The 14,363-nt window shown below is 45.5% G+C and overlaps 1 protein-coding gene across 1 annotated transcript in view; it reads right to left on the bottom strand.

Moving 5' to 3' along the window:
• Positions 1 to 14,363, bottom strand: part of SYNDIG1 (synapse differentiation inducing 1) — a 51,764-nt gene that overhangs the window by 27,345 nt on the left and 10,056 nt on the right. Inside the window, exons 2-3 of the mRNA XM_054629821.2 lie at positions 13,774 to 14,324; positions 5,971 to 6,108 (exon numbers count right to left, since the gene is read on the bottom strand). Coding sequence (XP_054485796.2) covers positions 5,971 to 6,108; positions 13,774 to 14,253 — 618 coding nt within the window. The 5' untranslated portion in view covers positions 14,254 to 14,324. The remainder of the gene's footprint in view (positions 1 to 5,970; positions 6,109 to 13,773; positions 14,325 to 14,363) is intronic.

Here is a 14,363-nt window from a genome sequence, read left to right as displayed (position 1 = left end):
TACTTGCTATCATGCAGGATGCTCTTGAAAATAAAAAAAAAGATCCCTCATCTCCTCAAATGCTTCAAGTTGGTCTCTCTCCTATCTCAAAACTTCCTTGTAATTAAACACCTGCATAATGAATTAAACTCTCCAGGGAATGTTATTTGCCAGCTACTTTTTCAATTATTTAAAATTAGCTTGAGGGCTAAAGCAATCAGGTCATTCATTAATTTAATTCCTTTTTGTAGCCGTACTTCGTGACTTGGAAATGAAGCTACAAGATCAAAAGGACAAAGAGGAATGAAGAGGAAATTATACAAGACACTTACAAAGTTCCCTGGCCCATGACCTCAGCCAGGATGCACAGTCTCTGCTGGTACACAACACACTCTAAATGGCCATTTTCTTGTGCAGACAAACACTTCTCTGGAGACATCTTCCCAAAGGGAAAAGTTGGCAGGAGCAACGTCCCTGCACACGCAAAGCACTGGCTGGCAGCCAGCTCCCACTTGGGCAGATGAGAACTGGAGATGCTGGGAATTCATCAGCCCCACTTCAGAGCAGCTATCTTTGTCTGCAGAACTGCCTGGGGGAAGGAAGAGGGGAAGGGATCCTCTTCTACCCAATCCAGGGTGAAGCTTTCCTCTCTCCTCCCAAAGGACCAGAAGTTGCAAACTTTTTGAATGCATTAAACCACACCACAAGCTTTTGGCAGAGGCAAAGGATGTCACCCAAATGCCCCATGTCACCAGGGGCCAGGGTCACCTATTTCTGAGCTGCTTTTCCAAGCACAGGGAAGCCAGCGCTCTCTGATGGTGACATGTGTACCCAGCTCCTTCAGGAGTGTCGTGGCTGGGAAGAGAAGCCTTGCCACTTGATTCCCCTCTGCCTGGCAGATCTGTCCCCTGCCTGATGGCAGTAAGGGGAGGAGTGTGGGCCAGCAGCCAGCTGTGACCCTCTGCAAGGAGCCCACGGCCTGGTGGCCTCCCAGGACCGGGGCTCTCATGTGAGTGCAGTGGCCACACCGTCAGCACTGTGCCATCGCAGCAAGACAGCAGCACTGGGCTCCTCCAGGAAAACTCCTGCCACAAAAGGCTTTTGCAGTTCCTTGTGAGGAGGAACTGATTTTAAACTATTTTCACTCATTCCTAGCACAACTGGGTTTAATTGTTTTACACATCACCTTTTGCAGCCAAAAAACTGCAACGGTTCAGAAGGGTAAGAGGGCACCTGGGTGTGCCTGTACTCACATGCAGAGAGCTGGAGAGAGAACTCAGGGATTTGTTTTCTGAGTGAGCAGCACAGAGAGATCAAACCTTTGTGTGCCAGCCAGCAGAGACTGGGCTGGGCAGCCCCAGAGTACACACAGTGCCCTTTACCCAATCTCTGTGCTCAAAGAAACAGCCTTGCTTAAGCAAAAGAATTGTGAGACTTGGTATCTGGTCCAAGACAGCAAAACAAAGGCCTTTTGTTTCCATTAAATCTCATCATCTTTAGACAGCTCTTTTGTCCAAGCATTACTTGGACCAAGAAATAATGCAGTGTGGAAAAATCTCTTGAAAATGAAAAAGCCTCCTGTCTGCTTTGCTAGCATTGCTTCAGCAATGCTGACCAGCATATCCTGCAAGTATAGATCTTGGCCTGTCACTGCCAAGGAAAGAAAAATACCACATTTTTTGTTCTTCTTTTGCCTTTTCTTCTTTGATATAGGAGGTTGCTGTATCCCCTGTGCAAACACACGCTCCTGGCTGTGTGTCAAGCTCTTTATAATAGACCATATTCATTCTTTCTATGGAGTAAAGTGGGACAGATAAGAAACAAAGCAGGGTGGATGGATAAGAGCAGGGCATCACCAGGCAGGCTGGTGGAGTGTGGCACATCATTCTGCTGTTCTGTCTCATTGTTTTCCCTGTTGATACAGGGACTATGAGCCACCTTTCTAAGGAACAAACAGCAGATAGCACCTGGCTGTTATTTCTCTGTCCTCTTCTTTTGAGGTTGGATGTCAAAACCTTATGCCAGAAAAGCAAGGACACTGAAATCCATACATGTATGCTGAGCACTGAAACTCTGAAAAAAGCTAGAATTCATGTTATTTTCTACCTTCCAGTGGAAACATGAACATTCTTTCCTTCTCCCCAGAGACTACTGAAATATATCAGAATACAGATATTTTCCTAAAGGCTCTGTCTCTGAAAACTGGATGAAAAGTAACCAAATATTTCAGAAGTTATCACAAATAAAGACAAGCTACTCTTTTTTTTCTGCTCACATAGGCCTTGTTTCTGTGTGAAAACTGTAGAAAATCCTTTACCCAGTGAGACAATGTGAGCAAATAATTACAAAGCTTTGCATCCTTGCATGCCCCTGCCAGGGAGGCAATTACAGCAGGGAGCCAGAGCAGCAGACGGGCAGGGATTGCTGCCCTGTGCTCCCAGGGCACTCTGCTGCCTGGCAGGTCTCAGCTGCTGCCAGGGAGGAGGGAGGGAGGGTGGGGAGGCTATTTGAGAACCTTAAGCACGTGGAGAAGTGTGCAGAGGGGTTTTTCCAGGTGTGTGTCCAGGTCAGAGGTGGGTGCAGGCGTTGTGCACGCTCCTGTTCCTGCCTGCAAGGGAGCAGGCACAAAGTGAAGCTCATTCATAGCATCAAAGGCTCAGCTCTCCCATAATGAATCTCTGTTTACAGTAGGGAGGGAAATGTGTGGCATGGTATTGCTCTCGTTCCTAAAAATAAAAGCAGGGAGAAAAAGAGGATTCATGCAAAAAGACCTTTCAAGATTGTTACCACCACCCCCCCAGCCCAAGCAGAAAGCCTGACAGCCCCTGAGAAATCATCTGACAAGTTCAATGGTAAACTTGACAAGACAAAAAAGATATATTTTTAAAGTTCTTTCTTTGATTCATGAGGCTTCACACTTGCCTACCATCTACAATGCTAAAAATATCTTTGGAAATAAAAACTGAGGAACCCTCAAGACTCCAGAGGGTGGAGATTTATGAAAAAATAAACATAATGAGGTGGGTTTTTGATCATACACTGCTTGTGGGGAAGAGGTTTTGGTGAAAGACATAATTTACTTTCCTCTTTCCAAAAGTTTTCTTGCAAAATGCACAAAAACTCCTTTGATTGAGCTCTTCAACGGTTGGCTAATGAGACAATCCAAACAATGGCAAGCCTAAAAACTCACATGCCTCATTCTGGAGAAGCAAATGTGAGAGAAGACAGGACACAGGGCCCCATCCTGAGAGTGGAGCTGAGAGGAGCACAGGACTGGGCAGCTACAGGAGGTGGGGACAAGACTCTTGTGGGAAGGAAAACACAAACAAAACCCCAGAAGGAAATAACTGAACAAGTGGGCAGCCCAGTGATGGCCTCAAAGCTCTGTGTTTTTCTGAGGGAAGATGAAAACCAGCAAGTCTCAGCTTTGCTTGGGATAAGATCACCAGGTGACATCCTGCTTGGAAAAGTGGATATCCCAACAGGAAAAAAACCATGTTGAGCTCTCTTAAAGAGCACTTCTGGATCCACTGCTCCTCCCTGCTGGCTCACCTGTGGATGCACATCTTCAGTGCCACCACAGAGGCAGACCCTGCATAGCTGCACCCCTCAATACAGAGGCTCTGCAAGAAGCCCCAGGTCAGCAGCACGTTAGCAAGAGCCTTGGTGGAGACAGCAAGTCCCACACAGAGCAGAAACATCCCCTGCAGGAGAAACTCGGCTTTCAGGGAGCACAAACCCCCCCAAAATTCAATCATTCTGCTGGTAAGGAGCACCTCTGCTGTCTTACAGCATCCAACCTTGTGTCATTGTTTTGCAGCATGACACGGGCGTACGCGCCATAAATGCGCAGGCAGGTGATGCAGGGATGAACAGAGCACCCATGCCTGTGGAATGAGCTGTACTGCAGATACACCTGCTGAAAACAGAGGCTGCATCTTCAAATGACCAGATTTTTAAAACAAAATTCACTGCCAGTGCTGTGTACTGCACCAAAGAACCTGTCCCCCATCTCTGAGTTTCCTATTGATGATTATGATTTATTCCCTGGTGGTCTTTTTGCTACAACTGCTCAGGAAACTTTGGAAAACACAAAATTTTCAAGAGCTCAAGCAACTGTAAAAAAAGAGGTTTGATCATGAGTCGCAAGAGTTGATCTTTAGCTATACCTCTGGCTTTTGATAAAGAAGGGGGAAAGCTGGACTATTCTTTTGAATTAAGAAGTGATCTCAAATCTTATGAAGAAGTTTAAGTTGAATGATCTATATAAACAGAAATCACATGTATAGTTTATGTGTCCAAGTATGAGTTGACATCACTGTCAATATCAGCTTAGCAAGGTGCAGGGTTTTGGTGGTTTGTACCAACTATCTCAGCAAGTTCTCAGCCACAGGAGGTTTGGGCTTAACGTTGGTTTCATTTTTCCCCTGGAAAATGCCAGTTTCTTGGATGTGGGATTTTACAGAAGAATCACTTTTTCCACGTGTTTTCTCAGGGCTGTGATGGACCTGCTGAATAGGAAGGCAGAGAGAGAAAGGAGCTCCCTGGGAGCTTGGGGAGAGGACAGAGAGATGTGATTTTGCTGGACTGGAACAAGCTGGACCATCTTTCTACAAGAGATTTGAAAACTGAGTTCAGGCAGCCACATTCAGCTGTTCTTCATCATTATACTAAACCAAAAACCACACAAGTTTTGGTTTTCAAATGCCAAAATCCTTCAGCATAGTACCAACATTTTTCCCTGTATTCATGCTTTTCCCACCTTTTGTATTCTCCCATGGAAGACAGAGGTTCCTACAGAGTCATGCTGGCTCCTGGGATCCATTCACAGCTGGATGCCCTGGCCTTTGCACACTGGTTCTCAGCACATTGAGCTTCTCAGCCATATTGCTTTTTAGTATTAATTACATTGATTGGGGGGTTTTGTATTTATTGGATCATGCTGTGCTTTCTTTGCTCAGATAAAACTATCTCACAAACAATCGAAACTCGAACAGTCAGAACTTGTTATTTTCCACAGGACAAACACTAATTGTCTCAGAGGCTTCCCAGAGCAAAGACAGCCTGTTCATTTGAAGTAAAAAAAAAAAAAAAAAAAAAAAAAAAAAAAAAAGTAGTTCTCTACCTCTTTTTGAGGTTTTTTTTTTTTGATTTTGAAGAGTAGGATTCTTCAGATCTGAAGAGCCTTCTCTGGTTTGACAAATCAGCAGGGCTGGTAGATGTTTAGTGCAGGCAGATTAGAAAGACAGCTGAGAGGGTGAATGTGAAGGGTGCTGTGGAGCAGAGACTGTAGTTTGCAATAGGCACTAGAGAGAAATATAATCAAATGTTTCCTCGTAGTCACTGATGAGGCTGCCAGTGTGACTCCTTCTCTGTCACCTCACATTATCTGCCCTGCTGGGAAACTCAGTAATTACACTGCAGACACTTATGGAGACATACTTGTCGAGACAAATGATGGGCACGAGGTGATTGCGAGTTAAGAAATGTTAAGACTGCCTCGTGAAGAAAACAAACCAAAACACAGTCACTTCTTTGGTAAAAAAAAAAAGATATTTGCATATTAAAATTTGAAAAGAAGAACTGACTGGGCAAATTTTTTCTGTGGGAAAGGAAATGGTTTCTGGAAAGCAAATTCACATCTGCAGAACAGAAATTATTTTTATTCTCCTGGAAGGATATTCTAGCTTATCAGCTTGGGACAAGTAGATCTGTTTACCCAATGGGAAAGCCAAGTGTTTGAGCTATCAAGGGTGTTTTCTATTCAAAAGCCATGTCCACAGAGGATTTTTAGCTGGATATATAACCTAACATGGAACCTGACCATTGCCAACTAAAAGCTAAAATAATTTGCAGACACCTCCCTCAGCAAAGTATCTCAAAAGGCAGCCACCACTACCACAGAGACACATCCAGGTGGGGAAGATGCCACCCCTTGAACTGCCTTCCACTGCCCTGGAGAATGTCAGGCAGGAGATGTTTCAACTTTACCTCATGGGACAGGTAAAAGGCAGCAATTCCCAGTGGCCAGAAGCAGCAGAGCATGGAGAACACAGTGAGGCCAAGATGATCCCTTGGTGGCATCATCAGGAAGTTGTCTTCACTCTCGGTGTCACTCGAGTAATCGCTCTGGAGCGGCGAAAGAGAGAAACATAGATGTGCTGGTTAATGACATTATTGCTCTTCCTCTGCCATCACCCAATTCCCTGATCATTTGACCATTTCTCCTCCTCTTCCTCACCCACTGTGTCACGGACTCCATCACTGTTGCGTGAGCTTGAAAGCAAGAAAAGACAAATGTAAAGATATCACTGCAGGCAGCTGAAAAGGAAGCCCATTAAAGGAAGGGGCTCTCTAGTCACATGAACCAGGGTGAATATTTCCTTTCAAAAATAAAGGAGGAGAGAGAGAGGGAGAAAATCCACAGTACTGCTGAAACCACCCCTTGAAATTGTGCACTCACCTGAACAGGTGAGATACAAAATCAAAAACTGCTTTTGATTTTTCAGGTTTTTGCTTTTCAGGTTTTTGTGTGCTGGCATAGTATCTATGGAGACCACCTTTCTGAAATTTCAAATTGCCTTTCCTTTCACATAAAGATGAAATGGGGAAAAGATTTCTCAGGTAACTTTGGCCCTGTGCTGAATCACAAAATTATCAGTTATGCTGCTTCCCAAAGGCCAAATTGACCCACCAATGAGTTACCAAGGGTGAGAGAATAATTCTAATCATACAGTCCTGCAGACCAACTGTGAACCAGAAGGGTGAAAAAAAATTCAAGAAGTCCCAGAAAGAAATCCAACAGCAAAAGGTACCTCAACTCTTCCAGTTAAACACTCCTTTCCCCAAGCAAACCTTCCCTCCCAACACTCTCTCTTACAACAGGACACCTCATCCTGAGCTTACCAAGAAATCTTCTCCATTCAGAACCCCCCCTGACATTGGGATAATTGATAATTTGGCTACCTAGCTCTCTGTCTGCTCTTATTCCTGGATCTGCAAGAGCTTCACCCTGACACTGAAGAAGCTGGATATTAGTCTGGTTGAGAAGTCAGAATTATATTTGTCAGTTAGGGTGCCCTTCCCTTCCCTTCCCTTCCCTTCCCTTCCCTTCCCTTCCCTTCCCTTCCCTTCCCTTCCCTTCCCTTCCCTTCCCTTCCCTTCCCTTCCCTTCCCTTCCCTTCCCTTCCCTGGCACCATTTCCCAAGTTTGTTGGAGGAATCAGGCATTGGAAGGCAGAATGCCACAAAAAGCATCTACACAGGAAGGAAGAAAGAAGGGAATCCAACTCCATTTGTAATGTGCATTTAAGATGCAGTTTCATCACAGCCTGTAAGTGCCTGAGCAGATAATTTCTGATCAGAGGCAGCTCTTTCATTCTGTAGAAAAGCTGAAGTGACTGAAAGAAGAATAGAGGAAAGCAGACACAAGGTGCAGATTTTTTTAACAGAGATGGTGATGAACCCTTTTCTGCAGTTGTAATGGATTTTCTATTAAAAAAAAAAAACAACCAAAAACCTTTTCTTAACTCAAGGCTGGCTACTCCTAAAAGCTATGAGCTTTACCTCAACTGAGACATTACAATTGCTCTGCAGACAGCCTGCCAAGCACACTGGAGATGTCAGACAACAGGGTCTGCTCTGCACTACAGCTGCCAGCAACCTCTGATGGATATTCAGGAAGCAGCCCTTTTACTTTTTTCCTTCAAAGCAACCAATTCAGCAACATGCACACACTGCATACAAAACTAATTCCTTATGGGGCCCTGTGGGATCTGCCTTCCAATCCAGATGGTCCAGTGCTCTGGTTTGACAAAGACCAACACAACGCTGCTCCAAGTTAATATGTGGTCTGTTTCCCTCCACACAATGCCTGCTCCAGTAATGTGGTTAAACAGGATGACCTGTTCTGCCAGCACTCTGCATCCTTCTGCTCTCCTGCAAGTGTTCTGAGCTCACCTCCATGCAGCAGATGCTGAAGGCAGCAGCTGGATGGAGGCTCTTCTGCCAAAGGCTGTATCTAATCACTGCTCTGCCTCCACACACTCACTCATCCCTGAGCAGCAGGGAGATGATTATTTATTATCTTTATTTATTATTTACCAGAGCAATTATCTTGCTGATAACTTCTTAAGAGGTGATGTCTCTAAAGCCTGCTATTTATTTAATTTTGCCTGTCTATTTATTTCTTTCTCTATACAACTTTGAGTTTTGCACTTGATTGCCTTTCAGTTTTAAAGGCATTTAAAGGAGCCATAATCCCCTAACCCTGACCTGCTGCAGCTCCTCTTGTTTCCCCAACTCCCAGTGTAAAAATTGCCCTGTCAGTCAGGCAGCCAGCCTTGCAGAATGGGCTCACAGAGGTCTCTCCTTGCTTGGAAAACTTTTCACATGTAACTTGGCAACACCAAAATGCCATGGGCAAAATCCCCTGGATGCAGTTGCCCAGGCCTATTCTTCCTCCTTGATCACTGGACTTTGATCACCTCCCTTGTGGTGTTTTCTGGACCCCCACAGCCAGGCTGCTCCTCAGGAACTGGCATCCAGCACATTGCCACTGGAAGGGGATCACTGCAGACAGAAATGAACAATCTGCACTAAAACAAGCTGGGGCAAGTGCTGTGACCCTTCATGATTGTCCCCTTTTTGCTTCTCAGCTGACACAGCAGTCCTCAAAAACGTGTGCCAAATATCCACCCTCTACAAATGACAGGAGGCAGCTCATGCAGGGCTCCTGCCACTCACATCCCAGGCTGCATCCCAGAGACATCCCTGGAAGTGATGATGAGAGAGGGAATTGCTACCATTAACAAGATTCATAGGAGGGCACTTGGACACTGCTGAAGGTGACTTCCCAGCCGTGCTCCCTTCATCTGGAGCTGGTTAATGGAGGTTAATATCCCTTGGCAGAGCTCAGTATCTCCAGACTTGAGTGGCTTCTCCTTCAAAGGAGAAAAATAAGTCAAATGCAAAGAGTAATCACTCTTGTAACCTGTTAACAATGTGCCTTTGAAGGAGCTCAGAGATATAAAGTGTGTCCTGTGGGTAGGATGAGTCAGTGCTGTGAGTGCATATCTGAGTGCCACTCCTCTTAGGAGCTCATGCCTGGGCACCACACCTCTGACAGCACATCTGTGCTCTTCTGAGCATATGCCATGGGACAAAACCACTGAAAATTACATTCCCATATTCTCAACACAGCCCTAGATGAGCTTGGGCAAGGTATTTACGGTGCTGTTTTCCTCCATTGCCCAGGTGCAGAACAGGAAAAATGCTGTCAGAGGAGAGCTGTGACAGCCAGTGAACTCATCAGTAAAACCAGGCTGCATGGTCTTTGGGCTGCAGAGCTCTCTGGAAAGGGAACTCTGCCATGCACAGCCCCCAAGGAGTGTTCAAATATGCCTTCTGGATGCCTACAGCCAGGGGAGGCTGAGGACACAGCCCAGTGCAGGACCACAGGCTGGAAGCATTGACAGAAAGCATGTGTGATTTCATGGGGCTTGGTGGGCATCAATTTCCTCAGGGTCTTCTCTTCATGTTGCAGAAAAAAACATGTCAGGAGGTGCTTGGGAATGGTGAGAAGAGTGGTTGGATGGAACAGGATCCAAATTCTATCTCTACAATTTCATGCTCAGGTCCAAAGGATAAGTTTTCACCACAGAATCCAGCAACTTCTGGTGGGAAAAAAAAAGAAGAAATGTATACCTTGAAAGCACTACATTGCTTTTCTTCTTTCACTCCCAGAACATTCTATTTATTTTGCTTTTAGAGATTGTTTCAGACAATGCTGGGTGCTGGGAAAAAGTAAGAGGGTTTTAAGAGACAGCTCCAAGGTATTCTTTTATGCGACGTAAATGAATAATTTAATTTGCTGCCATGAATAGCTTGGGTTTCTCTAAATAAGCAATCTACCTAGTGGCTAGGAGGGAAACTAGCAGCAGTATAATATGACAAATGCTATTTTTGGATAAAAGATGGCACATGAACTCTAACAGGAGGGTATTTCATCTTGTAACTCATTTCATATTTCACTGCCGCCGCATTTGACAAGTTGTCTGTCTATTAGTTGTGGCGTAAAGAACTCATAAGATATTTATAAATTTTACAGAGATACCTAAATAGGGAATCATTTGATTTCAGGGATGGGCATGGAAGAGAGAAGTTTAAATCCCTGACAGAATGTGCAGCCTTCTGTTTTCATGCCTGGAAATTGCTGGAGCAAAGCGGGGCTCTATATGCTAATGAGAGCTGTTTCTGAGATGTTTTTCCCTCCAGACAATTATGATTTTCTTAGGCAGACTGAACAACACTCCACCAGGACCTGAGAAGTACTGCTAGTAAAAAATCCCTACAAATAAGTTGTGAAATGTTGCTGCAGGGTACAGCCCATGATCAGGATGTCTCCTGCTCCTCTGTAGCACCTCCCATGTTCTTCAGAGTCCCCAGGCTTGGGAAGACAAGAAGATGTCTCCTTCCCAGCAACTTGTCCAAGACATGTTGAGCTGGATAGACCCATCCTGAGGAGGCTGGTGGCTAACAGAAAAGCAAACCCTGCAGCTTGGCTTGGTCAATTCTTCAAACCAAAACCGAATTTATCAAAATGGCTGTGCTTTTTTTCCAGAACCTTTCTCTACTGCAAAGTTTTCTGCCAGAGAACAGCAACCTTTCTGCTTATCAAGAGCCCAACCCTTTTCAAAAAGGCAATCATGTTAGAGCAGTCTGACCTGCAATAAAATTATTTTCTGCATGTGTCCCTCCTGAGAGTCTTGCATTGAGGTGGGGGGGGGGACACTAGAAAGTGAGGAGATTGATTTTTTGACATTTCTATGAAATTAAATATCCATCCTCAAAAACCCTAGGTAGGCATACTGGTATAAGGCAGGCAGTGCCAGGGAGACATGGAGAAAGAGCAATGACTCACAGGCCCATGGCTGGTGTGCCTTCCAGTAGGCATTTTACAGAGATGCTCAAGCTGGGACTCCCCTGACAGGTGGAGAACAGGAGGTAGCCCTCAGTTTTCGAGAGGAAAGAGCTCTTCTGCACAAAGCTGTCCTCTTTGCCAATGTTTCCAAAAAGGGGCTAGTTTATAGAGTTTTCTCCCAGAAAGAAGTGTCAAAGCAGGCATGAGTCTTGGTCTGCTCTGACACTCTGCAGCTTCCATGCCTTGATCATCTGTGCCTTGACAATCAACGTGACAAGATACACAGCAATGTCCTGTGCCACTCTCAGTGCAGGCTCAAACCCTTTAGACTCTCACAGAGGAGAAGCAAAATTTGCATCTCTGTTGTGCCACCCTCTTCCTCCTAACTTCTGCTCCCAGTCCCAGCTCTCTCCCAACCCATCTATTAGCAACCTAAAAAAGCATTTGCTTCTTGTCAGTGACTGGCAGGGAAAAAACTTCTTCCTAGTGTGACACACTTTTTCTGTGTGATTCAGGTGCTGGTTTTGTGCAGTTAACCATCTGGCATGGTTCATCACCTTACACAGTGACTGTTTGTCCTTAAGGAGTTCTCTTCCATTCCCAGAGTCTCCATACAGGAATTTAGGTCTCTAATGAGGCTGTGCTCTGGCCAAGCCCAGGAGGCCCTCATGCATCTGGCCACACAGACACAGCCTCTGTCCACCAGCCTCTGTGAACCAGAGGAGCACAACACAGCAGACACCTTTTTTTCTGGTCTGGTGCTGTCAAATTCCTCTCTCCTCTCCTGCATGACCAGCTGCATCTGCAGAATTTGGACCTTCCTGGAATGGAAGCTACTTGCCATGCTGAGCTACTTCTGCTGCAAACAGATGCTCAGCAGGTTGGTCCTTTGGGATCAGGGGAAAGTTCATGTAGGAGTGTGAAAATCTCAGTGCAGCAATGGAGACAGACCTTGGTCTCAAAGCAGAGGTTTCTAGCAAAACAAGTGTTTCCAACTAACCAGGTCCTTATCCAAACCATGCCTGGATTTCTCATCCCCTGTTCCTAGTGGAGGAGAAATTTTATGGAGAGGACAGCCCATGGGGTGGTGTGTACTTTGTGAATGTCTTACTCTGAGCACTTTGTACACACAGGTCATGATGGTTGTGCATACATCTGTATTTGTTAGCACAGTGTCACCCCAAAGGGCCAAATGAGACAGGGAGTCTGTGGTTCCACATACTCTACATCCATTCAAGAACTGCCACGTTTCGTCTCAGGGGGTCTGTTTCCAGAGAAACAGGTCAGAAAGAAGAAGGAGCCAGGGAAAAGGATGTACACAGTGTCAGAGCATGTTACCAAAATTTACTGTCTCATTTCTCCTCTTAAGATCAGGGGAGGATGAAGTTCTGCAGCTGGTTTCTAAGACACAAATGCTCTCTGTGAAAAGCTGATCAAGTTCCTCTAGTACCACTTTGAAGAGGTTTTTTCCTTATGCTGCTCATTTTTCCCAGCCTTTTTTTATCTCATTCTCCAGAAGTTGACTCAAGAATGTCTTCTTGACTTGAATTGATGAGAGTGAGGTTTTTTTTTTTTTTGCTCCCTGAATATCAGGCCAGATGTGTCAATAACACCATGTGTGCTGCAGTCACTTGTGTCACTACTGCATGAGAGAAACTGGGACAAAAAGAAAGCAACCAGGAATTTTGTTTTGATTAAGGAAATTATACTTCCCACAGCCAATTCTGAAATTCTGTGGAAGGGTGTGATTTGAGCTAATAGTCTCACATGCTTCAGAGAGAAGCTTTCTGTCTCCCTGTGGAGGCATTGAATACTGCATTAATGGCACGCACTGTGAAAAACACTTCCCTCTTCCCACCTTATCAATACAGAGAATAAAAGAGAATAAAAGGGAAGTCAGGCTCTTGCTGGATTTCCCCTGTGCTGATCACAGGGTGAGACACTGGTATTACAGGAGGTGAAAATAGAAATTTTAGGGCTTGATGGATCTCAGTCCTGACCGAACATCACAGCAACAGAGAAACATGACCAGTGTCCCTATCTCAGCTGTGGCATTCATGTTTGAAGGCATAGCTTTGCTCTATGACAGACAGAGGGTCTTTGCTAGGTTAGGAGTCTCTCACCAGTGGTGGAGGAAGTTTTCAGATCACCAGCATTTTCACCCTCCATTCCCACAAAAACTGGCAGACACAAATTCCTGTCACACTTGGACCTCTGGTTAAAATTAAAAAAAAAAAAAATTGCATCATTTTAGAAAGAACAAAGTTGTTTCCATAGTCTTCCCTGTTACTTTACAGTGAGCAATCAATGAGCCATGGGACTCCTGAAGAAAACATTGCATTTGAGTCTAAAAGTGTTCAGCTCCATCAGAAAAATATCATTTATTTCAGAGATATGAATCCACTGCAGCTTGAAACCCAAAGACTTCTGTTTCTGCATTCATTCCAAGACAGAAATATGTTGTGTCTGAGCCAATAATTTAAAACATTCTGCTCAAGTCAGGTGAAGGCAAGAGATGATGTTGGCCTGCTGAGTAAGATGGGCTCCATGCAGATAGACAGATGCACCCAACATTACATAGCACTTAAGCACGTGGGTCTTCCTCTGTTTCTGACCAGCCCCTTCAGAGGCAGAAGGGAAATGCTGATCTACTTTAGGGCCAGTGGGAATTTTGCCATCAGTATCCACAGATCTGGGACCTTACCCAACAAATAAAGATGAGCAAATTCATTGTCCTAGTTGGAGGAGAAAGTGATACAGCTGACCCAAAAAGCAGCTGATCCCCTGCTGTCCAGCTCTAGGGGGTTGTACACCTAATTTCAAGCACACCCTCCTCCTCCCAACCTTCCCCACATATCCCAAGTGACATCTGACCTCTAGTTCCTGGAAATCCTCCTCTTCCTCCACCTCATAGGAGAGGGTGTGGATCTTGATGTCATCCGCAGAGAGGTCGATGAATTTGCTGTCGGGGTACTCCAGGCTGTCCTTGGCGGGCGAGCGCTCCTCGATGAAGGTGGTCTCGCAGCACTCTGGGCCCAGGCTCTCGCCCCACGAGCGCAGCACGTTCTCGGAGTAGAGGATGATGTTGGGCCTGTAGTGGGACTCCACTGTCTGCTGCAGCATGCTGGGGTCCAGCAGCTGCTGCACGGGGTCGCTCCTGCCGTTCTCCGGGCGCCTCGGGGAGGACAGGCCGCCCGCTCGGTGGCTCTGGTACTGAGGGGTGGGGTACACAGAGACCAGGCCATCCCGGCTCTCGGCCACCAAGTTCCTCGTGTTGATTAAACCATTCCTTTTCCCAGCCTCAGTGATCTTACTGTGCATCAGCACGCTGTTCTGCTCAACCAAGCCATCCATACTGGGAGGTGTCCGAGGCCTTTCTTTTGCCGTGCCTTAGAGCTCACGCCGGGTGAGTGGCTCCCATTTTCCTGATGGAGAAAGGGAACAGAAACAAAGGTGAGGTTTAG

The sequence above is a fragment of the Agelaius phoeniceus genome, chromosome 3, assembly GCF_051311805.1.
Source record: "Agelaius phoeniceus isolate bAgePho1 chromosome 3, bAgePho1.hap1, whole genome shotgun sequence".
Classification (NCBI taxonomy): Eukaryota; Metazoa; Chordata; class Aves; order Passeriformes; family Icteridae; genus Agelaius; species Agelaius phoeniceus.
Note: the sequence above shows the minus strand (reverse complement) of the source record. Positions and strands in the feature narration are given on the sequence as shown.